Source organism: Prenolepis imparis, unplaced genomic scaffold (assembly GCF_030444845.1).
Source record: "Prenolepis imparis isolate NDT839.2.m4 unplaced genomic scaffold, iyPreImpa1.0 SCAF_7, whole genome shotgun sequence".
Lineage (NCBI taxonomy): Eukaryota > Metazoa > Arthropoda > Insecta > Hymenoptera > Formicidae > Prenolepis > Prenolepis imparis.
In genome coordinates this window covers 7,797,873-7,824,380 of record NW_028141165.1, presented here as the reverse complement: position 1 = coordinate 7,824,380, position 26,508 = coordinate 7,797,873, and the positions used below count along the sequence as shown (strand labels likewise).

The 26,508-nt window shown below is 34.4% G+C and overlaps 1 protein-coding gene across 2 annotated transcripts in view; it reads left to right on the top strand.

Annotated features, from left to right (window-relative positions):
• Wb (wing blister) overlaps positions 1–26,508 on the top strand; it is a 197,696-nt gene that overhangs the window by 102,031 nt on the left and 69,157 nt on the right. For both annotated transcript variants that reach the window (XM_083041632.1, XM_083041631.1), the window contains exons 6-13: positions 408–569; positions 963–1,259; positions 2,295–2,555; positions 2,649–2,902; positions 2,996–3,230; positions 4,258–4,484; positions 4,853–5,040; positions 5,239–5,523. In XM_083041632.1, the coding sequence (XP_082897758.1) occupies positions 408–569; positions 963–1,259; positions 2,295–2,555; positions 2,649–2,902; positions 2,996–3,230; positions 4,258–4,484; positions 4,853–5,040; positions 5,239–5,523 (1,909 nt within the window). The remainder of the gene's footprint in view (positions 1–407; positions 570–962; positions 1,260–2,294; positions 2,556–2,648; positions 2,903–2,995; positions 3,231–4,257; positions 4,485–4,852; positions 5,041–5,238; positions 5,524–26,508) is intronic.

The following is a 26,508-nucleotide window of genomic DNA, read 5'->3' as shown; positions in this document are numbered from 1 at the left end:
ATTTCGCAAACGAATGATTTCTCATTCGCGAGAATAATTAATTTAATGTAGAAAGAGAAAGAGAGTTAATTTCTTCATTCCTTTAATTTGCTCGTTTTTGCTCATTTTTTAAATGGTTAAAGTATTTTTTCTTTGAAAGAGAAACTTTGGAAATTGCGTGCAAAGCGTGTCTTCAAAATTACTTAAAAGCAAAATATTTTATTAGGATAAAATATTTAATTATTTTTTTAAATTATATTTATAAATAATTTTTTTATAAATATGTACTGCAATATTTCTATAATATTATCAATGTTTAATATTATTTGTTAGATTTAAAAAATAGCGAGCTTTTTTAAGAATATTATATAAAAATATAATTTACAATTAATTATTTGCATGGAGATAATAATAATTATTTGTATTAGGATCATACAGCTGGTGTTAATTGCGAAAAGTGTGAAGTCGGCTACTACAGACCGAACGGCGTCGCACCTGATTTACTAGAACCATGTTTGCCCTGCGACTGCAACATTCACGGTAGTACAGGCTACTGCACTCCTGACGACTCCTACACGCGCATGGGAAAGGTAATTTCTATATCAATTCCCTATAAAGTCCCAGCAAAAAAAGTTTTTTTCAAATAAAGTAAAATAAAATGTAAATTTTCACGTTAAAAATTTCAAGCCTATTTAAATATAATCTATATAAAAAGAAAATATTATCTGAACATAACATAACCTTAACCTTTTTCTTTGCGTGTGAACTTTGATATCCATAATTTTAATAAATTTTTAAGTGAATTTTTTAATAAATCAAAAGCTTTTGCTAAATTATTATAATTTCTTCACTTTCGCTGAATCTCGGAAACATATGAGCCGCGCAACCAATCGCTTGCGATTAATCGATTTATGTCGATCATCTATTCCGAGATGTTCAGATCGATATAAGCAACGAACTATGGACTTTCTTGGTTTAAACAGGTAGCAGGTGCCTGTGAATGCAAGCCGGGATATTCGGGATACAAGTGCGATCAATGTGCGGCCGGTTATCGACAGTTTCCCGATTGCATGCCGTGTCCCTGCGATTCCCGCGGGATTCTGCCGTCTCACGATTGCGAGGGCGACTGCTTGTGCAAGGCGAACGTCGTCGGGGATTTCTGCGATCGCTGCAAATCCGGATACTTTGCGCTCACGAAGGATAACCTCGACGGTTGTTTACCCTGCTACTGTTTCGGCGCGACAGATCGTTGCACCACTGCCAGGTTATCATATAAAATGGTAAGTCTTTTTCCGGAGAAGAAACTTTGTTTGTATTGGAAAATTTTAATATTAAATGTTAAAAATTCTCTGACATTTTTTTATCATTTAAAATTTTCTAAATCTCTGTGTGGATTTCTTTCGCGTTGTTTAATAATATTACTGTTATTTATTTGCACTTTTTCTCATAAATTTAAATTTAAATTTAAATTATAAATAATTATTTAATTTCGAAAATAAAAAGTTAAAAAATGAATTAATTAAATATTTAAAATAATTGAATGACAATCATGAAGAAAGAGAAGGAAGATGCAATAAGATTACTTTATCAGTTGAAAGTTTAGACATATATAAATATATAATGAATCGTTGTTTATTGAGATCTTATGAAAGTAATAATTCTTGAATAATTTTATATATATCAAGCAGGATTTATTTATATTTATCGGGGAAACCTCGTTTGTCGAGTGTCGAGATTGACAGGTGTAAAATCCAGAACGATTAGTTGACATTCTCCTGCGGGCGCATGTCGTTCATTGTAAGACGTTTATCTTGGTCGACGTCCTCATCTCGCGCGATAAATTGGATAAAGGGACAGTTATAGTTTATCGGTCTCGCCAATAAATTGCAGACCCGCAATTACGTTGACGGTATAACGGAACTGGAAACGAGCAAAAACTCAAATTATACTGTAATAAGCAATACGCATAAAACTTCTCGACATACATAATTTGTCAAAGCAAGATTTATTATCAAAATATCTTTCATAGAATGAGAGAATCTGAATGATATTAATTATAATATATATAAAAAATTAATTAAAAATATATAATTAAAAATAACTATATATTTATTATTTTTATTTCTCTGATTAATTATATTTTTAAAAAACGAGATTGTAATCTTTATTTAATTCCGTATTAATATCTATTTGATTGATCTTTACTTATTATTTGTATTGCAAAAATCTATGACGCCCAGCAAAATAAAATAACAGTAACGTATGGATTATTGTGACATAATAAATTCTAACAGACGATTTCGTATTTTTTTTAGATTTCTACGTTAGAGAACTGGTTGGTGACGGACATGAACGCATCTCGGCCAGTCGTCCCAACCTTGGACACGGACAACGGATGGTTAACCGTGGCAGCGTTCGAGGTCGAATACGACAGTCCTTTCTGGCTGGCGCCACAGATCTACACGGGAAATCGTGTATCCTCGTACGGCAGCAATCTCACGTACTCGGTTACGTGGGTTGTCATGCGAGGCGACACCAGTGGTAAACCCACCACGGAGCCCAGCGTCATCCTAGTTGTAAATATCCAGCTCTTGCATATTCCCACGCCTTTTAATTCAAAGTTCTGGATGGAAAATAAATATATAATAACATGTAATCTTTTTCTTCAGGGTAACAACGGGATGCGCATTGCGTTCGGCGAGGAACAGTACAATGGTCAAGAGGCTGAAATCGTGGTGCCTCTGCGAGAACACGGCTGGTATCACGTGCGAAAGGAAGTTCAGGACATTTCGACGAAGCTGAGGTTGAGGAGAACCGAGTTTCGCGGCGATCCTGTGACGAGGACGCAAATGATGCGTGTCCTCGCTGATCTGAAGTATCTGATGATAAGAGCGCGGTATCATTCGGAGCAGATTGAGGGAAGGTGTGTGTGAAGCGACAAATTGTTAATTGTATTAACTTATACTTTGAATTTATTATTATTTGTATTATACTATTGTTATTACTTTTTTTCCAGTCTCCAATCTGCTATATTAGCAGTGGGCGAATTATCGCCGGATGGTGAAAGCGACAATTTAGTCGAAATGTGCGAATGTCCCGAGGGATACACGGGAATGTCCTGCGAAAGATGCGCTTGGGGATACGTGAACGTGCCGATCAACGGTTCCGATCATCAGGATCATCATATATGCATGAAATGCGACTGCAACGGCCACGCGGGCTTCTGCGATCTCGTAATGGGTGAATGTGGAGTAAGTTCTGAATGTACTTTAATATAAAATAATAAAATATAATAATATAAATAATAAAATAATATATAATGTTTATATAATATATATTATTTTATATATTTTATATATATATTTAATATATATAAAATAATAAAATATTTGGATATATAATATTGGAAATAATAAAATTAAAACAAAATATACGTAAGAAGAAATAAATATAAAAAGAGTATTTTTCATATTATTTTATTATCTTATATATGTTTTTAATTAAAATAAATGACGTAATTTCGTGAAGATGTGTGAACACCATGATGAAATTAATAATGCAATAAGTATAAACTATTTTCTAGCGTTAATTAATTAAAAAATATTAATTAATGTCAATTTATATTAAATTAAATCAAGCGTTAAATGAACTTTTTCTTAATGAAAATAAATGATTATATTATGTGATCGCATACATGATAGATAAGAGAAATTCTCCAGTGTGCAACTGACTTTAACGTAGACATGAACCCTGAAAGATCTGAACGTTTCACTATTATATTCTGATCTTTAATCGGCATAGCAGATCACTTTAGATACTTTGAACTTGCATTGATCTTGCGAACTGCAACTATAGATTACAAGATTCACTTCGATCCCGCCACCTAATTTATCGATTCAGCATTTAATCTTTAACTTACTAGTAAAATATTCGCATTATAGATAGCGATACTAATTGTTTTTCTCTTAGAAAGATTTTCTAATGAATTTAATAATATTTAATTTAGTTTTCTATATATATATATATATATATATATATCAGAGCGTTTTCGAATAAAGCGAGTTTAATCGATTCGAGATCGATTAATGACGTGATTGACCAATCACAGCCATTTATTTTCAGAGAATGGCTGTGATTGGTCAATGACGTCATTAATCGATCTCGAATCGATCAAACCTACTTTAGACGAAAACGGTAATAGAAAACTAAAGCTACGGAGCCTTCCTCATTTTCTTTCTTGCTTGTTTAAATATAATTATTTATATTATCTTTGCGAAGATGTGCGAACACCATACAGTGGGTCCAAAATGTGATCGTTGCGCTACAGGATATTACGGTATCGCAACGAGAGGCACCAACGAAGATTGTAAGAAATGCGCTTGTCCACTTGCCATCGAATCTAACAATTTCAGTCCGAGTTGTCAGCTCGATGATCCGACTGATATTAATAGTGGATACGTGTGCACGCAATGTCCCGAAGGCTACACCGGAGATCATTGCGAAAGGTAAAGAAAAGGAAATTCCCCGTTAAACTATAACTTATAAAGGTTAGGGTTAGGTTAGGTTAAATAACCATGCATTTAAACTTCAGGCATAATAAATTTTAGATTTTAGATGTAATATAACCTAAAATTTATGGTAGCTAATATTTTTTTTTCGTGTTATGAAAAGCTTTGAAGTATAAATCGAAGAATTAAGTTTCAATTAGATCATTCAAAGTAACTTAATTATTTACAATTTTTCATGAAATAAAATATTCGAATATATTTTTTTCAAAGCAAACAATTTATGATTAAAGTATTATTATTGAATTAAAAAAAAAAAAAAAAAAAAAAAAAAAAAAAACAACTTTAATTTCGATCTTGGTTAAAAGTTGTGATGTAGGATTCTACGGCAACCCTACGACACCCAGTGGCACTTGTCAGCAATGTCCTTGCAACGGTGGTGCCTGCGATCAGGAAACGGGTCGCTGCTTAGAGTGCCTCGGCAACACCGAAGGTTGGAAGTGCGACAAATGCAAGGAGGCGCATTTCGGAAATCCTTTGGACCAGAATTGCATGCGTGAGTATAAGCACATCTTTTATATCTTGCAGCAATGCAATTTAAATCATACGATGAAAATTTACACAATCGAGGGTTTCTGATAAATCCTTTGTTGAAAATGATAGTTAGATATTTGCCACTGCAAAGCAAATTTATATATTGATTAAAATACGTTAACGAGACATATGATAAACGTATAATCTGTTTGCATTTTAGCGTGCAACTGCTCTTCCTTCGGTAGCAATTCGGTCCAATGCGAACAGACGACCGGTCAGTGTCCCTGCGAGCTTTTGTTCACCGGTCGTGACTGTTCCTCCTGCATCGAGGGCTACGGGAACGTGACTGCAGGTTGCCGGGAATGCGACTGCGACGTGGGTGCCATGAGCGACGGGTTCTGCGATCCTGTAAGCGGCGTATGCAGGTGCGCTCCGAATGTTATCGGATTTCGGTGCGATCGTTGCGACGTGGACCACTACGACCTGTCAGCGGATGGCTGCAAGGGTGAGTCGCATGCTTTCTTTATATTGCATTATCGGACCTATTTGGCTTCTCTTTTTGGCTGCGATACAATGTAGGTCCGCCACACTTTGTCAAGTATTTCATATTTCATTTTGATTTCCAAATTTCATTTAATTTAATTTTACTGACTTAAATTATATTTATAATATTACCATATAAATATTTTATATATTTTATGTATATTTATAATACAAATATTTTATATTTTATTTTAATTTACATTCTCACGTGTATATACCATGAAAAAACCGAGAATAATTCCGAGAAGTTAATTTTTCCCGCGCTCGAAAAAAATTTAGAAATTAAAATGAAATATATTAAATACTTGCAAATATAATTTTAGTTGGTAAAATTGAAAAACAAATCACGCGCAAATATGTTTTGCAATATCTTGGAAAAATTTAGGAAGAAATAATTTTTTTTCTTCCTTACATATTAATTCGAACCATTATTGAAAAAAAAATTACGCGAAAACTTGATTGAGAGAACTAGCAATCTTCCGCATATTTTTCGATAAATAATAGCCGACAAGCCGATCCGCATATAACGATCATTAACAAGTCTAATTACTTTCGAGAGAAAATCGCATCGTTACGCGGCTTATGCGCTCGCTTGGTTTTGATAGCTGCAAAGTTTTTCGTAAATTACCAAGTACCTCGTTCTCAGGGCTGTATTTAGCGCAAAACTACAATATACGAGTTGTGCATAAATAAAATAATCCTACTTTCTCTTGTCTCGTAAAATAACGAAAGCGCCAATTTAAGAAAGTGCGCTTTAATATAATACATTGAAAAATAAAACAAAAGAAGAGATTCAACTATACTTTGTTACATCTCGCTTTAAGTCACTAAAATCGCTCTAGAATCTAGAATACTCTGGAGCGATTTAATCGATTTATAAATAATTTAAAATGGTTGACAACTTACACGTATACATTATGCGCGTCTAAAAAGATTGATTAGGATATTGATGATTTCACAAAGAAAAGGGCCCTATGAAGGCAGCCCTGTACCTGCCTGCGTTTAGCCGAGACGCGAACGTAAAGAGTAATGCGCGACCCTTCATCTTACTCTAACGCAAAACCCGAGATATTTTATCTTGGCTATATACTCTAAGTACGCTGCACTTATCTGACCTGGCAGTGGCCTGATTTCAGAATGCTGCCTAAGATTTACGAAGCTGAAATATTCTTTATACCGTTCGCGTAATCCGCTTAATTTTAATTTACGGTCATATTTACGAGCTCGCGTTATTTCGATCGTCAAACGCTGAGTCGATCTTCGCCCATCTTCTTTATCTTAAATAAATTAAGAATCAAGGAAAAAAATTAACATTTCGAAAAAATTAAAATTTTATTGCTTTTCTAAATATATTTATTTATAATATACACAAAGAGAATTTTCTCTTAGAATTTACCCTGAAAATCATGGTAATTGTGGGATAATATGATATAGAAAGAATTTTATGAGAATTCCTCTGATTAATATTTATCACAATAAAAATAATATCTATCACAATAAAATATAAAACATGTTTGATTAATTTTATTAAACTATATGGTAAAATTAATCAAACATATTTTATATTTTATCGTAACAGATATTATTATTTTTATTGTGATTAATATTTATCAGAGAAATTCTCATAAAATTCTTTCCATACCATATTGTCCCAGCATGATTACCATGATTTTCAGGATAAATTCTAACAGAAAATTCTTTCAGTGTGTATATTTGTTATAATTAAAAACATTTATAAAAGCAATAAAACTTTAATTTATATATATATATATATACAAAATTTTATTTACATTTATATTTGAAAAGGATATATACAAGAAAAAATGTAAATATCATAAAAAGCTTAAAAACTTAATAATTTTGATATTACTATCTATAAATTTATTTTTAACATTTCGAGCGAAATTGTATATAAACGATTTCGATTAAATCAACAATCAAATCGTAGCTTAAATAGATGGAGACGATTAAATGAAGTGTCAAACAACTTCAACTTCGTGTCGGTCGCAAAGGCGAGGCAAAAAATTAGACGCTACCGTGTAAATTAGAATCACCGAGATATACAGAGACAAGCATTAAAAACAAAGTTCACCGTGCAAGGGATAACTCGAGCGTGTCGCGGTGTAATAGTCCGGTCGCATTAAAACGTTATATGAAGACGTTTACAAGCAGTAGTACGAGGTGCCGAGAAAACTTCGATATACACGACGGTCGTCAGAATTTAACGTCTCTCGGACGAGCGAGACGAACGTGGAGAACGATCTTGTAAGGGCAGCGCGTAAAATCCTGATACGCCTCGTTGTGGCGGCACCTTTACGATCCGGTCAACAAGTTCCGCGAGATCGGACAGATTGTTACCAGGCTATAACAAAGAATCCCATAAATCGCAATCATTCAGCGCGTCGTCGACCAGATTTCCGGGGCTCGATTTTTTTCTCTCTCCTTTTCTCTTTCTCATGATAACCAAGGTTTCTATCATTCGTATTATAATCTTGTTGGGCCGCTCCTTATAGAAAAAATCCTTATAAGAACAATCTCAGTGGAATGTGATGTCGTTTCTGCTTAAAGTACGAGTTCACGTATCGTGATTTGTCTGCGATTTTTTTTAAATAAAACGATAAGTACAAATGCAGGTAGAAAACTGGCTCATAAGAATCAGGCACAGAAATGAGGCGCAACAAACTCGTTTTTAAATTTTTCTTCAATTAATTTGGTTTAATTAATTAATAAATTAATTAAAGAAAAATTTGAAAACAAGTTTGTCACGCCTAATTTCTGTGCTTGGTTTTTATTATCCCATTTCCTACCTGAATTAATTTTTTTATTTTCTAATTGCTTGATAGAAAAATGTATGGCATATTCGACAGAATTAAAATAATCGTTTCTTAATATTTACATATGTCTCTTTACACGCAAGCTAAAAAAACTACGACTTGAATAAATAATCGTAAATTCTGTTTAAAGTCATTAGTATATATTGGAGTAAATTCTAATTATTTTGGTTACATTCCAAATGGAATTTTGGAATTATTTGTGTAATGCCGCGAGTAAAATTAGAAGAGTCAAATTAAATTTATTTTCTCTTTCTCTGCAAGAGAAAGAACGCGGGAAGGAATGATGAATTTTGTCAGTAATGAGGATTGATTGAAGGATCGACTATTTGTAGGCAATGAACGTTCGTTTAAACATACGTCATAAGTGCCTCTTGAGATAAGTGCACAGGTAGATACTTTGCGCGATATGACGCGCCGTTTTACGTGAGATTTTCTGGTTTTATTTAGATCTGGCTTGTTTCTCGAATAAAGCTCGAGGCTCGACAGAGCTATCCGTGATGTTAATTAACTTCCTGTGGGATGCCACCTACTTCTTTCTCTCGTCCGCGAGTGATACGCTCCGTTTAACGTTGGACTGGCGGCGTAAACGACGGCTGATGCATCAGTCAGATTATTACTATCAATCGCGGAAACCCCAGCCATTTCGAACGCGCATGCCGCATTTACGCACGAGTTCGATCATGCGTGTCTTTTCTCAAATAAAACGCAAAAAATTTTAGTTTTGTATCGGAGACAGTTCCATTTACGTTCGCCTTTTGAGATTTAATTTATCTTAAAAGTACGAGAGTTTCTCGTATAATTTAGTAACACAAGGATTTATAATAAATTATTAATGATTAAATTAATGACATTGATTCTTTAATTTTCTTCTGTGCTTCTTTATTTTTTTATTAATCGCGAATCGCTTCCGAGATATTTGCATCGAAGAAAATTGCGTCAATCATGCGTGTCTTCTGAAATAAAATGCAAAGAATTTTACTTTTAAATTGGAGACAGTTCCATTGACATTTAATCACCTTTTGTGTGTGAGATTTAATTTATCTTAAAAGTACGAGATTTTCTCGTATAATTTAAATAAAACGCAATTATTTATAATAAATTATTAATGATTATGACATTTCGATTTTTTATGTTTCTTTTGCGTTTCTTCATTTTTTTTATTAATCGCAAATCGCTTCCGAGACATTTGCATCGAAGAAAATTGCATCGTACACATCTCAGAATCAGTGAGTAACATTAACGACGAGAGACAGCATTACGTATTCGCGATTTCGATATCGAGATATTGGCGAGGTAAACCGGGAGACCGGAGAGTGTGTTTTTCCTCGGAAAATTAATTCGATGCGCACGAGGGGCTATCGATAATGGACCGTAAAAGTCGCGGATGCTCGCTTGTGATTGACCGGCGAAAGTTTAGAGAGATGCAAATCGACGTCGAGCTGTCAGAGAGCGAGAGATTGTCAAGTCGACGAGATATATGTATATATGCGTCGCATTGAATGTGCTCGCGGGGATGACGGGGTTCGCGCACAAGTGAGCATTTCTCAATCATTGTTTTGCAAATCTACTTGCTTTAATTAAATATTGTTACGTTCTATGGAGAACACGTGTGTACGCAGTACGCATGTACATATACACTCTCCTTTTCCGATTTGTAGCGATATTAATTACAGTTACCAATCGAAACTTGGCTGTTAATAACCTCGGAATCTTGTTCTGCAAGCTAAATATATCTTCCATTGCCGCGATTTTTTTTTTTTTTGTTTGCTCTCTTATCCTTAGTTATGCGAAAGGGACTGCTCATGCGTGAATAACGTAGGCGGACCGCGATCGAGAATTGTAAATTTTAAATCGGTACCGTCGTTGCTTGTGCATCAAAGGTTCTCTGAGTAATATCTGTACAATTCTCTCTTTCCCTCTGCGATACTTGCAAAATCATCTCGATTGTATTGTTGAGCGAGAGAAGCGAGCGAATGTCAACTGACTGCGACTCGGAATAAATTACGATAGTGTCAAAGAATTTATTTGCGATTTTAATATGTGTGAAAATATATATATATATATATATATTATAAAATTTATTTTGTATATATTTATACAATTTATCTTAATTTATTTATAATTTAATTTATCTTAAAGACGCTTATACATATAATAATAAAAGTTGAAGTTTTACTATCGCGTAATTTATTTATATACATATATAGAAAATTGAGAGAAAGAGAGATATGTACATTACAATTGTTTACACACATCAATCTAAAAATTCTCTAAGTTTAGAGTCATGAAATTTTAATTTATAATAAAATTAGATTAAATTTAAAATTTAATTTTTATATTATCGGATAAAAAATATTTTCGTAAAGCTACTCGAAGAAGATAACAAATAATTGAATATAAAATTTAAGCTCACGAATTATCGCGAACGCGCGGAATATTTTGAGAAAATTTTATATAGAACATACATAAGAGAGAGAAATTAATTAAGCCATCACCATGGTTAATAATTAATGGCTGTATTATTTTTTTTATACAAGCGTGTTTTTCGATTTCTGGTTCTTCCAATATCGCAAATACACGCGATTCGCTGAGAATCCTTTCGGAATCGCTAGCTTGTTAGTAACTCCCGGCATCATTAATGTACATTAATACAGCTTACGCAATCAAACTCAACGCAAGCGTCCCGCGCGGAATTGAACGCGAATATTAAGCGGCGTAGTTAGGTAAATTTGCTTTTGCATATAACGAATCCGTTCGATCGGACGGCACACAGCTTTCCTGCTAACTATCCTAACTTAAGCGGCATAATTATTAACATGGTCGACGTGCTTAAAACGCAGCGCTCAATACTCTACGATGAAGCACCTTAATAAGATCGTATTTTCCGCGTCGCCGAAGACCGGAATTGCGGGTATACTAACATAAGTACGTGCCTTTCATCGGAATTCGCTCGGTCGTATCTCGCGATATGCAATGAAATCTCGCTCTTATCGGGATAAGCGCCAGAAGATAAGACTGTTTATAAACTAGAAGAATTTGTATTGAGAAGCGCCTTGATTACGAAAAAAACATTGTTTATCGTGTAACATTTTTTAATGAAAAATATATATACGCAAATAAAAAATAAATTAATAAAAAATAATCGCGATTGTATGGAGAAGCAATTAGAGAAAATAAATTGTTTTACGTAACATTTTTTAATAAAAATTATACACAAATAAAAAATAAATTAATAAAAATCCGCGAATCTTTGAAATATCATATCTTATACGCATACTACGGATGTATAGAATTGGAAATCTGCGGGATTCTATGGGGAATGGAAATGACGGGTCTGTGAAATGATTATAGATACACGGGACCGCAAATCTGTATAATTATAGATTCGAATGGAGAAAATTCTGTGGTTTCGGGCGAGAAACGATGAATCTGAAAGGTTAATCTAATCGGAGGTTCGTAGAATTAGGGAGATTGTATATATATTACACATAATTCGTAAAGGAATTCATATATAATACTAGAATTTTCATCTAAGTCGAGATCGAGGATTTATGAAAAATTTATGGGTATCTTAGAAGAAAAAAAATGATCGAGATTATAACTTGATCCAAAGTTTATTTCGTCGGTAGACTTTGCTTCGCGGAAGCATTATAAACACATGGTATTAGGTTCGGATAAATAGAGTTCTACCCAATACATTATCCGGATGTATAGACCAGAATAGTCGCTGCCACGCAGGCTGCTGATGCAGCCGGGACACAATTAGCGGCGCAATCTTAATCGGGACACACGCCAAAACGAGTTCCCGTCTTTATTCGAGCAAACGAGAGGATCGGGCAAAAAGGAAAGATCGGGGATACCGTTTGGACGAGTCATCGTTTGCGATAGAGAAGCCCGGGATGCGCTTTTTCAACGCCTGCGATGCTTTATCTTAGTCTCCAAAATGCATGCGTGTGAAAATATACTGCAGCATCTTTTTTTTCAAATTTTTCTCGATTTTAGAAAATTTAAGGTAATTGATAGAGATATAAAAAATGTAACGCGCGATCATCTCTTCGTGTTATGGACCATTTTGAGGGAGTTACACGCACCGCGGAACATCCGGCTGTTCGCAATAACAGATATTTTTCGTCGTTTTCATTGTTGCACGCATTTTACAATAGAATCCGTGCGTTTCGCCTCGTAAAACGCCCAAGAGTGCCCTTTTCGCTACCGGCGGTCCCTCTCGCGAGATGAGAGAAAGAGAGAGAGAAAGAGAGACTGCACCTCTCCACCTGCCCACAATGCGCAACAATGGCGATGTAACACACATACGCCGGCCAGATAATGTATACGCATTACGCGTGAATAATGATCGGTCGACGGAAGTCGACGGGCGTAATGCAACGTTAACTCGCGCCTGCACGACGCGTTTACGCCCGCGCAAATCGTAATTGTAATTGATATCTGGAGATCATCGCGTGCCCACATTTTTTCGACATCCGAGTTTGCAATTTTGCATTTTTTTTTCACCCCTCTTTTTTCCATTTTTGCCTCATCTCTCGAGGATAATTTGTTGGAATTTAGTCGATCAAACTTGATATTCTTAATGTGGAAATTTACACCGGTCTTTGCAATATGAAATCTGTGCAATTGTTAATTATTACGATTTAATTTATAGTTATATATTTATAGTAGATATAATTATTAATACATAAATAATTATTATTACGATGATTGAAATATATGCGCTCTTAATTATTTTTTTTAGATTTACTCAATTTTTATAGATTTTCCGCGAACTATTTATTTTTCTAGAAACCTGAAGCTAAATCGCGAGGCTTCAGTTACCACATACGTATAAAGCTGCGTAGTCTCGCGTTTCAGGTAAAACGTTTTGCCCGTTTAAGGCGGTTCTGATAAGTTTACAATGCTTCCTCGTGCGAATATTACGACGGCGTAACACAGCGTGACATTGTAAGGCACGTATAACTAAAAACGAATGAGAAAAAACTGCGTTCTTAACGCGCGCGCACATTAGTATTCGCGAATGACATGGAATTGGCATCAGTACTCCTGGCCTCGCTTACCGAAGGCTTACATTAGACGCAGATCGCATCGGGAAACGACGCCGCGTATACAAATGCGTACGTAGACACGCGGAGATATCGGACGAGCGTTTTCACAAAGCGCTATTACCTCGGGGGCATCTGGCATTTTTACAAACGGGAAACGAGTTTAGTGCAATCTCTTTCACACTTTGCATAGATGAATCACGTCCTCGGTCTCGCTATTGTCAACTCTTTCTTTTTTAGGTCGCGTAAATATTTTATCTCGCGATCGAATCGCGGTTCGAAGGAACGGCCTAGTTTAGGAGAAAGAGACATTGTTGAAACGAATGTCACATTTTCCTAGCTGATCGATCTTTCAAAAATGTATACGGTATAATTCTCTTCTTGATTGCTTCTTTGATTATCTCTTTAGAAATTTGCAATCAGATATCAATGAAGTTGATACGATGAAGAAAGAGTTAGTTACAAGAAAATACAGATATCCCTTGTATATATTTTTTTTTAAGAAATTGAATATCTTTTTCACTAAATTATTATTTTTTTTTTTAACACCAAGTCGCGAATGGCGAAGATTCTGTGGATTCCATCGTTCGAGGAGTAGAGTCATCAAACTTATCGCGATTAATGATAATTATTTTGCCGCCCTTTTTCAAGGGCTCCAATTCGGAATTCTTCTTCGACTGTCAGAAGCGATGTATTATATACGTCGCTCGCGGTTCTCGGGATTTCTGTCTGGATAAGTCGATCTCTCAGGACGAGAGAGAGAGAAAGAGACTCGCAAGTCCGCCCACGTGTCGAGCGATATCGCGGATCTGCATAAGCAGATGTAGATGCACGTTCGCGCGAACACAGGCGTTGGAAAGTAAAGAGCGCGCGATTTTGCAGTCAAAGCCGAAGAGCGAACTTGAGGAATCGAGAGCTCGTTAGAAACTTCTCCCGAAAGCTATCCCGCGTAAAACTTAATCGAGTAATATATTAAATAAAGTACTCTGGCTATTCGTCAGAGCTGTTCGAAAAGAAAACAAATTTTTTGACAAAATGATCAATTTTTTTATTGTATATTAATTATTTTTTGGTATTTTATTTCTGACAAAATAAAATACAAAAGAAAATTTACATACAATAGTAATTTATTAATACAATTATTTATATTTTAAAGAAATTGAATACCTCTTTCATTAAATTGCTGTGCTATAATAAGAGAAATATAATAATTAGAAAATTGAATATCTCTTTTATTAAATATTATTTTTTTATTGAAATTTTCTATAAAATATTTTTTTGGATACTTTATTTGGCAAAGAAATTTCTCTCTTAAACTCGACTTGTAAGATCAAGGAACTTTGGAGACCATATCGATTCGAGACAGACATGATTCAAGTCGATAAGAGACAAAAGCCCATCTCCACGTGAACGATCGCATCATAAAAATTTATATTTTACTTTGCGAGCTCTCATAAATTCAGACGTTATTCGCCGATTGAAGTTTTACGAACGTAGAATTTCGCGATACTTCGCTTGAGAAAATGCAAGTCTCATTTTATAACGCATTCCACAGCTTTGTTTTTTTTTTATCGAATACGTTTTGCGATTGTCCGTCTCAATGATCGATTTTTCGGCGAGTTTGATAAATCAAAGACGCATATAAATATTTTCAGAACGTAATTAAAAACCTCAGCTTCCTTTGCTTATCCGATTTTTCATCATGGATCAATGCTCAATTAAAATCACTCGAGCTCTTCGTATATGAAACGAGCGATATCTCGATCATGAGCCGAGCAAAGTGATTAAAACTCCGTCTTCTCTAAATCCGCTGGATGCAACTGCTTCGTTAATCAGGCGCCATCGCGACAGATCGCGATATAACGTATAGAGACGTTAAATCGTATACGACACGTATGTATGTATACTCGGATTACTTCTTGATAGCTGGACCATTCAGTATGAGTGACGCTTAATATCTCGTCGAGCTCCATTTCTCACGTGCCAAACCATGAAGAGCGGAGCCTCCGTTCCGGAATAATGTCTTATCGATCACGCGGCGCGATAAAGCATTATTTCCTTTTTAAATCGCCGCTTTGGATATATATATAAGGTCGATCCGTAGACCTGATAAGGTACGGGGACTAGCCATCGGGTGACGTGAACGGCATTTCACGGACTCTTTTCACGATATTCTTACAGCCTCCTCTCTCCTCCTTCTCCTCCTTCTTCTTGTGCAGTTTCTTTTCTCGCGGTTTCTCTCGTCGACGTAAGAACTCGACGAAACCGCGGAATGTCATTCCACGATGTCGTGGATTTTCGATAGAGAATTCAATTTTCTAATGAAATTAAATTATTTTCAATCGATGTTATAATTGTTTCACAAAACTGTAAAAAGCTTGCATAAAAAAATGTTTTATAAAAATAATAGTAAAAGATCTCGTATTTTGCATCCAATAAACATCCATTTTTAAGAAAGAGGAGAGAAGACAAAATTAGTATCACTGAAAAAATTGTATTCTCATTTTAAGAATTTTTCATTTATTTTTGGAATATCTTATTCTAAAATAAGCGCCAAAAGGATCTTCTTATCTCAAGAGGGAAATCCTCTAAAGATTAGTCACTTATTAACTTCATCTATTCTTCTAATAAATTAAAATTATTCAGTAACAAACGCTGCATTGCATTGTAAATTGCAACACTACGCATAAAAGAAAAACATTCGATTTATTATTAACAAAAATATATTCTTAATTTTAGAAGATATTCCAGAAACACTTAAGAATATCTAAGTCATAAGAGGGATTTTACAGTAAACAGTTCTTTTAAACCTTGCTTAAAGTGTAGCCAATAAATTTGCCACTTTTCCGTAAAAGCTACAAATTAATTGACTACACATTTCTCGGTGTGAGAACTTGGACCAAGTTCTTGTATCGTGGACACAAGGCTTTACTTGGAGAATACAATTTTTTCGAAGGCGGGAGAGGGGGATACAGAACTAATTTCTACTGTTCTTAGCATAAATAAATATTCGTCTTATGGAAACCTCCAACTGCTTGTCTTCAACAAGCAGTCTCCGCCTACGTGGCTCATTATCGAGACACCCCGTGGACTTCTGGGCACATTTTCTCCCCGTCAATTCCTCCCACGGAATCGAAGTTCTACATCATTTCCGTCGAAATGTCGAAAAGCCATCTCGCTATCAGATTTAATTGGTGCTCCGCCAGCTCTAGCTTCTCATCCCCGTCGGGTTCTCCCCAGCAAGCACGTACGCTCGCTAATGATGCAATCGGCCCATCAGATACTCCTGGCGGCCTGGCTTCTGTCTCTCCTCTTTCTCCTCTTTTTTTTTTTTTTTTTTATTTTTTTTATTTTATTTCCTTCGCGGCTCCTCATTCCGTCGTCTCCCTCGCGCGCGATTGGTCCTTAACTCCTTATATACCCACCTGACCGTACAACGAGTCTGCACGTCTCGTTCAGGAGCGCGTGGGTCGCTTCTCTAACGGGTGACCATTTGCTATATAGGTACTCCTGTGTACGCTTCTCGTTGATTTTAATTATCATGGGTTATCGCTGAATCAAAGTGCCTCTAATTAGCGAAACGATCGGCCGTTTGAAGCTCGGAATTCTCTCGTTTCTCACGCTAAATAGTGCGAATATCGTTAATACATTCATGATGCTATTCGTGATACTTTTAGATTGAGAAACAAAAGTCAAAAAGAGTTTGAAAAATATTAATAAATATTCTGAGTGTACGAATATGTAATTCACAAGTAAAAATATATTTTTTTTCGTATTGTAATTGAATAAAATTTCTTTTGTGCAACGCACATATCATGAAGAATTTATCAAATTTATGACATTTATTAAAGGGTACAATAATTAAATGACGACAACACAGGCACGCCTAATATGTAGAAGTAGAATAATGCGAACAGAATATTGAATTAAATTAAGAAATTATTAAATTATTAAAAAGTATTAAATTAAAAATTGTTAAATTATTACGACAATACGAAGTTGACGGATTTTACGTGAAAGAACGATGATGAACGGCGATCAGGTTCGATGTTGTATTTTGTTCACCCGTTAGAGGAGCAGTATCTCAACACCTGGCTGCAACATGTTCAGGATTCCTGGTAAAGAACTCTGGTCGGTATAACGTTAGTGTATCGCCTCACGTTGGACGATCTCGAGATTTCATTCATGAAACCTTCTCGAGGCTCCCGTTCGCATCACCGATGAAATATCCAGCGCGCGCTTTCTCGCGAATTTTCGTCCGCGAGTTCGGCGGGTGGTCTCTTAATTACTATTATGAGCTATAGGGAGCAATTAAGGATCCAGCTTGGACATCGAATAATTTATCTTATTTTGTACATTCGTAACGATGATTTTTATTTACGTGTAAATAACGCGTGTATAAATATTTAGCATTTAAATACATAATTTAAATTTGTGTCTTCATACATTATTTCTTATGTTTTTAATATAATTAGAATCAGAATTTTTTGTCACTCTCGGAATATCTTAAATAATTTTGTTATTATAGGTTTAGTTCGATAATTTTTTCTCTCATGGGATCAACTCAATTTTGCAACAAATTAAAATAATAAAATAAAAGAAATGCAAAATAAAATGAAATACAAAATTAAAAATGAAAAGAAATAAGCAGGATCTATAACTATGAAGGGAAACTAAAAATAAATAAATAAATATAGATAATTGAAAATAAAAATCAGAGATAATAAAAATTATCATAAAAATAAACTATAGAAAAGTGGATCCTGCTTATTGACTTAAGTCTAAGAAAATAAAATATTATGGAGAAAACAACAACTAAGTAAACACTTTTTACTATAATATTTACAGTGAATCTTGAAATTTGAAATAATATTTTCCATTTTTTAATACTACGATAAATTATATTAAATTATCTATATTACGAGAAATCCTTTATAAAGCGAGAAATTTTTAAAGTTGTATAGGAATAATGCTCGTGCAATGAATATTATTTATAACTATCAATTCATTAATTGATACGTTCATTAGTGTCGAATTTCGCAATTTTTTCATCGACGGGAAAAATTCATATATTCAATTTTTTCGAGCAAATTTTGAGGAGGATAAGGAAAGAATGCGTTGCGAGGAAGAATGCAAGAATCGAGGGTACCGGTCTCGATTGTATTCGATGATAGTCGGGCAATTGCGATTGCGCCAAGGGCTAAGATCACGAGAGAGAAAGAGAGCTTTTGCTGGGCAACTCCATATATCTCTTCTATCTCGATCGGGACAACGTGTACTCTGTAATCCCTCGTCTCTAGGGTTTCTATCCGCGCGAACCAGGCAACCGGTGCTTTTCATCCGTGAAACTTCGATTGAGGCCTTCGACGTGGAACGCTATGTTGTATCCCGACATCCGCAAACATACGTGCTTTTACTACGTGATTTTGTTTGCGCATCGCGATAAGTGGACCGTTTACCCAACAAATTCGCTCGACGGAGATGAATGACGATTCATCCTGTCAAAAATATGTATATCCTTCTGATAATCGTGCAAATATACATTTATTTCTCTCGGTTTAAATATGCGTTTAAATAATTAAAATATTAGTACATAAATTGATATATTTTGATTATTTGCTCAAGACTGGATTTACATATGACGCTACGTTAAATATAAATAAAAATAAAAATATTGAAAATATCGAGATATATTTCATAATTATATTTTACGATATCTTACAGAAAGAAACAATTAAATTTTTTTAATGATATTCTGAGAACGTAAGAATGACAGATTCTTAAACAATTTCAAAGACACGTTAAATCCTTCGAGATACCATACTAGAAACTGCAAGACTTAATGCGATCAAATAAACGTAATGTTATTACAGAGCATTCCGAGATGCATCGTGAGATGCAGGTGTACATTGAAAACGCCGCATGCGTCTCGTACATCCTGCAGTTAACCCTTCGAGACCTTGGGGAGGGAGTGGTTGAGATATCTCGACGAGCTCTTACAGAATATAATCAATTTCGTATCCCGGCGCGGGATGCGAAAATAAATCACGAAGAAATGCGATAATTAACTCCCTCGCTCGTTCATCTCCGACTTTCGCACACGCGGTTTGTTGATTTATTTCCCCCTCTCTTCTTTCTCTTGCTTGAGATTGATTTTATTCCCGCACGTAAAAAAATCACGAAAAATACGTCAAATCTCCTGCTTTTGAATATTAATTGGAGCGCAAAATTATAAAGAAAAGAATCTTTATAATTAACATAAAATATATAAAATAATATAACAAAATTATGTTCCAGATTCTTCTTAGAAATCTTATTTAATTTTATTAATTTACAATCTTATTAATTTTACATATTATTTTATTTTTATTACAATCAATTTTTATTACAATTATTATTACAATTAATTATTTATTATCTTATTATTTTACAATCTTATTAATTTTAAATTTCAAAAGCAACGAAATTTCAGAAAGTTGTATAATTCGAGAGAGATAAAGGGGTAGGGGAGAGAAATCGCGATAGAATCTTTAGATCTTCCTGTGCATTTATGCAACATTAGTCTCTCAATTACATTAGGACGTTCAAGGACGGACGCTTTTCTATCGGTCCTGTGGAAGATATTGCGGGGTCGACGATGCATCTCCGATATAATTTGTCTCTTTATGAAAATGCCGTCGCCCCATTAGCAATTACTTACCCACGGATTAAAACTCCATTAGCGTGTTATCTGTCAGGGATCATCCCGATGGCTCGCCACCCATGCATATGCGTGCATGCGTGCATACACGCATATCTATATACGTGCGGGTTCAATCGAGTTCGACCTCTCTTTAACCACATCTTCGCTTTTTCCGATTAAACCGCTATTATTGAGCATAAGCGCGTGCAGTCGACGGAATATTATTTAGTAATTATAAAAAAAAATAATCGTAATTATTACGATACGTAAATATTTTTATATATTAATATTAAACAAATTATGAAATTCTCGGATTTATCAGAGAAGAAGGAATATAACTTCTATATATATAATTTGAATATAACTTAACAGCGTAAAATTACGCAAAGCTCATGTATTGCGTTGCATACGATGATTATACTGATAACAGTGTAATATATCTATTTACTCTTACATTAGTCGTATCCCCATTTACGTTGTGGCTCGCGGGCAAGTTTACGCACACATGTTCGATTCCTTACACAAGCAGCCCTAAATCATTTGCATAATGTGAAGTCGGAAAATGCGTACTTTACGATATTCATCGACTCTATCTTTCTCTCTTTCTCTCTCATAACTAAGTAATTAAATTGTTAAAATTATATGAGAAATATCTCTCTTATAGCTCTAATATTAATCCTCTATTTTAATCTCGTTAAACGTTGATTTTTTAACCGGTTTATTCCTCGACGAAGAAACTTTACAGGTTCATTATTTCAGCTCTCCGAATTAAATTATGGATAAATTGTAGCTCGAGAAACGTGTGTCATCGCGAGAGAAACGCGCTGGACCACCATCGCACGCAATTTCTCTCCTCTCTCTCTTCCTCTCTGTATCGTCTCTGTGTAACTCGCTCTAATATCGCAATTTCTCGTGTCTCTCACGGGTAATTAAAATAGCCTCTCCCTCTCGGGGATAAATCATCCCCCCAATAAATAATTCGCGAACGCGTCGGTGCCCTTCGTTGTTTGCTTATATCAAGGCTAGGTTCTGACAGCCGCGGGAGGTCCTCTGCTTGTGTCGCGAACTTGTAGGCAATCAATTTCCACGTATCGGATTAATTTCCATATGATATCCGCGAGATTTAAACGGTCTCGTCAAGTCGCGCGCAATTCATATTAAACTACTTTTCCATTAAAAATGCGTGTAATGATTTAGAAAAGAATTAAATTTTGTGCTTCTTGATAATGAAGCTCCAACCAATTGTGTTGAGAATAATATTTCTGTTATTTATTCGAAGTAGAATACTGTGCTCTTAATAAATATGGACGCAATGATCAATGCGCAATTGAAATTGAAAACTGAAATTGAAATTGAAATTAAACTGAATTGAATTGAATTTGAATTTAAACTAGACTAATTAACAATAAGTAAATCGTTTTAACGTTAATAATTAGAGTCCATTGCGATATATAAATAAATAAAGATATAATTCTTAAATTAAATTTATTTAAATTTCTTATTAATTTTAATTAGTCCTATAAATTTCTTTATTATTAAAATTTTTATATTGAATTTTAGTTATTTCAGTTGAATATATTGGCGCAATTGTGACTAATATATGTACATGTATGCGCATATTTCCAATATTATTCTCGCAATTTTATTATATGCTAAATCGTAAATATACGCGGGCTTTTTCGCAAACGGAGTAAATCAATCGAGAATTTATACTCCACGCCTCGAGCAAATATCGCAAGGGTGCGGTAAATAAATACGAAATAAACCTTTTCCCGCGTCTTGTCTCCGATGCGAGAGAAGACGGGCGTAAAAGTCGACGAATCCCGAAGAAGTGAAACCTCCGCCGTGTATTTCGCGAAGTATATGTACGTACTACATCGAGTACTCGAGTAGTACGCGCCTTTAAGCCGCACCACGTCGCATTTATAATCGCGTAGAACGATTTAAGCCCCCGACGGCGATTTCTACCACACAGGCGGAGATTATAGAATAAAATACTATCTACCTGCCGCGCTTGAGAGAGTATCGATTTACCTGCCTATCTACCTACCTACGCTTAGCCCGATAATCTCCTTCGCATGCCGATTACCGACTTGACACCTGCATAAAACCGATCTTATGTTCCAGCAGATTTGTTTATACGCACCGTAGAATTGAACGATAATCGCGCGATAGAGACCTTTGAACGATGAAGCGAAATCTTACTCAATCTTACACACATACACTTGATGTGCAAAGAGAAGAAATGTGTGTTAGAAATTTAATCAATTTAATCAATAATTATTTTATCGACTCTTCTGTTAATGCATCATATTTCATCAATGTATGGGTAACCGGGTACCAACTGCATGTTTTCGACACATAATTTCTTTGTAGTATGGATGTCAAACATTTTTTTCCATTATAGTTTAGATTTCCGAATGCAAAAGCTTGTTAAAATATTTTGTTTCGGGCGGAGAAAAATTCCGACACACATTTTTAATCACATATAAAGTTTTTAACATATAATTTTAATAATTTTATTTCATAATTTTATAATAAAATTTATAATTTTAAGAAAATTATAAAGAAGAATAAAAAAACGAAGCATGATCGCGTAAATTCTATATCCGAGGATGCCTAGAATAGAAACCTCCCACTGTCAGCAAATCGACGATCAATTATAAATCGACACGGGATATCCGATTTATTGCGTATGTCAAGCATATCGTTCTCTCGTGTCTGTTAACGGGAAAACGGCCGATTCACTGATGAAATGAAACGACGACTCACTGTGCGTCGATACGAGGAGATATGGCGTATTGGCTTCTAAATCGATACCATCCTCCACGAAAGATACCAGTACGATCTGTTACTCTGATTGGCCAGTTTATCGTACAAGAGCCACACCGTGGTGTGGCTAATGAGAGATAAGTTTTTGATAGCGTGAGTAATAGGCGATCGGGTTAGTAGCGAGGTTAATAATTTAACCAGCAGCCACGTCGATCGCTTTTCGCTATATCGCTCGTATAATACTATACCGATCGACGACGAGATTATACGCGTTACGGTAATCCCGTCTTAGCAAGGTCGACCCGTTTCTTTTTAAGGACCAGCCTGTGCACCCACTACTAACTGACAGACGCGACAGTTTAACTTCGCGATAAACAGGATAATATGAATTATGAGTCAATACTGACTCGTCAATGAAATGATAAATAAGCATTGATTGAATTTTCTGATAATGTAACATTTATATTGGAAAAATGTAAATGTAATATATCAATCTATGATATCTCCTATAGTTCAAATCTTCTTGTTTTCAATTTTCTTTTGTAGGGCAGTTGATATTATATTAATTAATGTAATTAATATTAATTACTTAATATAAGTAATATTAATTATATTAATATTAATTATAAAAGCATTTTAATAATATTAATTGTATTAAGCATATTAATAAAATATTAATAATCACTTTATTTCGATTTTAAACATGTTTGTTTAACTGTCGAGATGGGCCATGAATTTTTTTTGTTTCGATATTATTACCTTATGAAAAATATTTAATTGTAAGACGAATTATCAAAATTGCGCGAGCTAAATTTAAATTTTTTTCAGTAGGTTTATGCGCAGGAAATAACTTTATCGAGCGACTATTGCTTTCGTGTTAAGATGATTTCAGTTCGCCTCATGATAGGCTCGACGGCATTAATGTAATTTCATCGGCACGCTCGTTATTCTTATTACGGTAATCTTCATGAATGCATTGCTTGCAATGATTTCTTAACAAGAAAATTACGCGAGTATAGTGATTGGGATTATTTCGGTTGAAATGATTCATTTCGATTATATGAAAGTTCAAAGGGAAAATTACTTCTCCGCGTTTCAGCGATCTTAGAGAGAGATTTAGAAAAGCGAATTTATTCATCTATCTATAAATAACTAACATTAAAAAATATATAAACGTAAGATAATCTATAGAAATTGTAAAAAATAAATTATGAATATTGAATTTTAAGAATTAGAAGAAACTTAATAAATCTTAAGAATTTTTTAAAATAAATTTTTAATAAATCTTGTTCGAACAATTTTTGCAATTGTTAAAAAATAGGCTATTAAATTAAATCTGGAAAAGCTCGCGAATATGAATAATAAATTAGTTCACAAAAACTTTAAGCGTTATATATTTATATGATTTAATTCGTCAGAACTTTTTTATACTCATGACCGATAAAAATTGTCAAGACTCTTAACTGTTTACATTTCTTGCATTATTATATAATTTTTTATGCATTTTATATCTACAGCAATTCTTGAATTATTCTAAGATTTTAAAGTGTTGACTTGATTTAATATTGAACATAATTTTTAAATTTAACGTAAATGTATGACAATATTCTTTGTAATTATATTCTCAAATAGTTTTAATTTACATTCACTTTGAATTTGTAGATGCGAAACGATTTTTATACATCGTTTCGAAACATATAATAATATCTTTTACATATTGCTTTGGCTACTTTACCGCTGCAAAGTATAATACTCTAACCAGATGTACAGTCTAAAAATGCAAATTATAAAATTTTGTGCTGCTCGTTCGATAATTAAATCGATCAATAATACGATAAAAGTGATAAATCAAATGGTACACGTATGTACGCCGGAGCGGAAAATAAGACCCACGGAAATATAGAACGCGTCGAGATCGAAACCAGTACCGCGAATCGAACAACGATGAATGTACCGGAACGCCAATCCGCCTGATTTAATGTCATTGGACTCATAAATTTCATATAGATCCGCATGTCATTATCCTATATATTGTATAATATTTCATTCCACGCCGGACATGATAAATGACTATTTTAACGCATGCTGTACGCAAAAGTTAGTCTTGTTAATAAAACAGATCATAATTAATATCTCGCATATATAAAAAATTAATTCGATTATGAAATATTAAATCATAGAGTCGTCGTCCGACGAGCGAGAAGCTCGATTTTCGGTTCAGTCATTCGGGTTATTTTTTTTTCAACAACGATAATTTAATGTTTTTAATTTAAATCGATTTTAAATTAATAATTTTTGTAATTTTTTAATTTAATTTATTTAAAATTAACTTTACGTGCTTTAGCGACGCGATTTTTTTTACTTTTTCCAAAAATGCGATTAGATAAAAAGCGTGACGCTTTTTGGCGAATCAAAAAAATTAGATCCATTAAATTGATCTGTATTTGAATTAAAAGCAATTTACTTAATTTTAGTCTCGACGCGGCTTCTACGAATTTTTTAAATGACCCTTACCTAATTAAATGTAATTGGTTTTATACGCCGCAAGTGTCGGCAATCTGTTGCAGCGCTCAATTAAGATAATAACAAGTATCATTATAAAACAGCGATCTGAAAGAGAATCTATAGGTATATAATATATATGACTTATAAAAAAATCTAGATATAATGAGTCCATTACTCGGTTTTTTATTTTATTAACAATACATGTTCTCATAGTCGCGTTGTGATAATTTCACACATCTATCTCAAAAAGATATACTATTATATCTATCTTTTACAGAAATTCACGAGTGAAGACTGTAAAATCGCATTATGAGTAATTAAAATTCCTTTGAAATTAAAATATCCATTGAATCATATAATAATGGTAACAATAATAATAATAAAAATTAATTATAACAATTGAAAAATTTATTAATTTATCTATTATTATTTATCAATAATCGCCAACTCTTCAACTATGATACATATTATTACCAACGAGGTCTCTCCCGGAATTCTTTCGGGATTGAACATGACGGGCGACGTGGAGAGCACCGGAAGTGACATCGCGAGGATCCGCACCGAGAGCAATGCGGATTCCAAGACAACGTTAACGGTACGCTGATTTACAGCCGCGGAATATAATAACGCGAGCGGTCAACGTTGCGCCCACACGGCTCGGGACACAGCAATAGCTAATTTACAGGGTGGTAACGTGCACTCTATCTCTCTCCCTTTTTCTCTCTAATGTTATGCTAGAAAATAATTTCGCCCACGCAAACCGCGGTATGACCGCGTAATGCGAAACTCCGGCTTCGGGCAAAGAAGGCGTATATCAAGTAGCCGCGGAACGTCGCCGATCTCTCTCTCTCCCTTTTTCTTTTATCCAGACCGGTAGCGTGAAAACGTGGATCGGGCAAATCGATATAATTTCAACTTGAAAAGTGAATTTTCGCGAGACAATCGGAAATTAATATTATCGACTTTGCTTCCGGAGCTTGTTCGATTCATCGAATTCACATTCTGATTTAATGCGATCGATAATTCAATATGCAAATTATATTCGTAAACCAAAAGAGTAGGAATCGATTACCTCCGCCATATTCGGCTTAATCAAACTG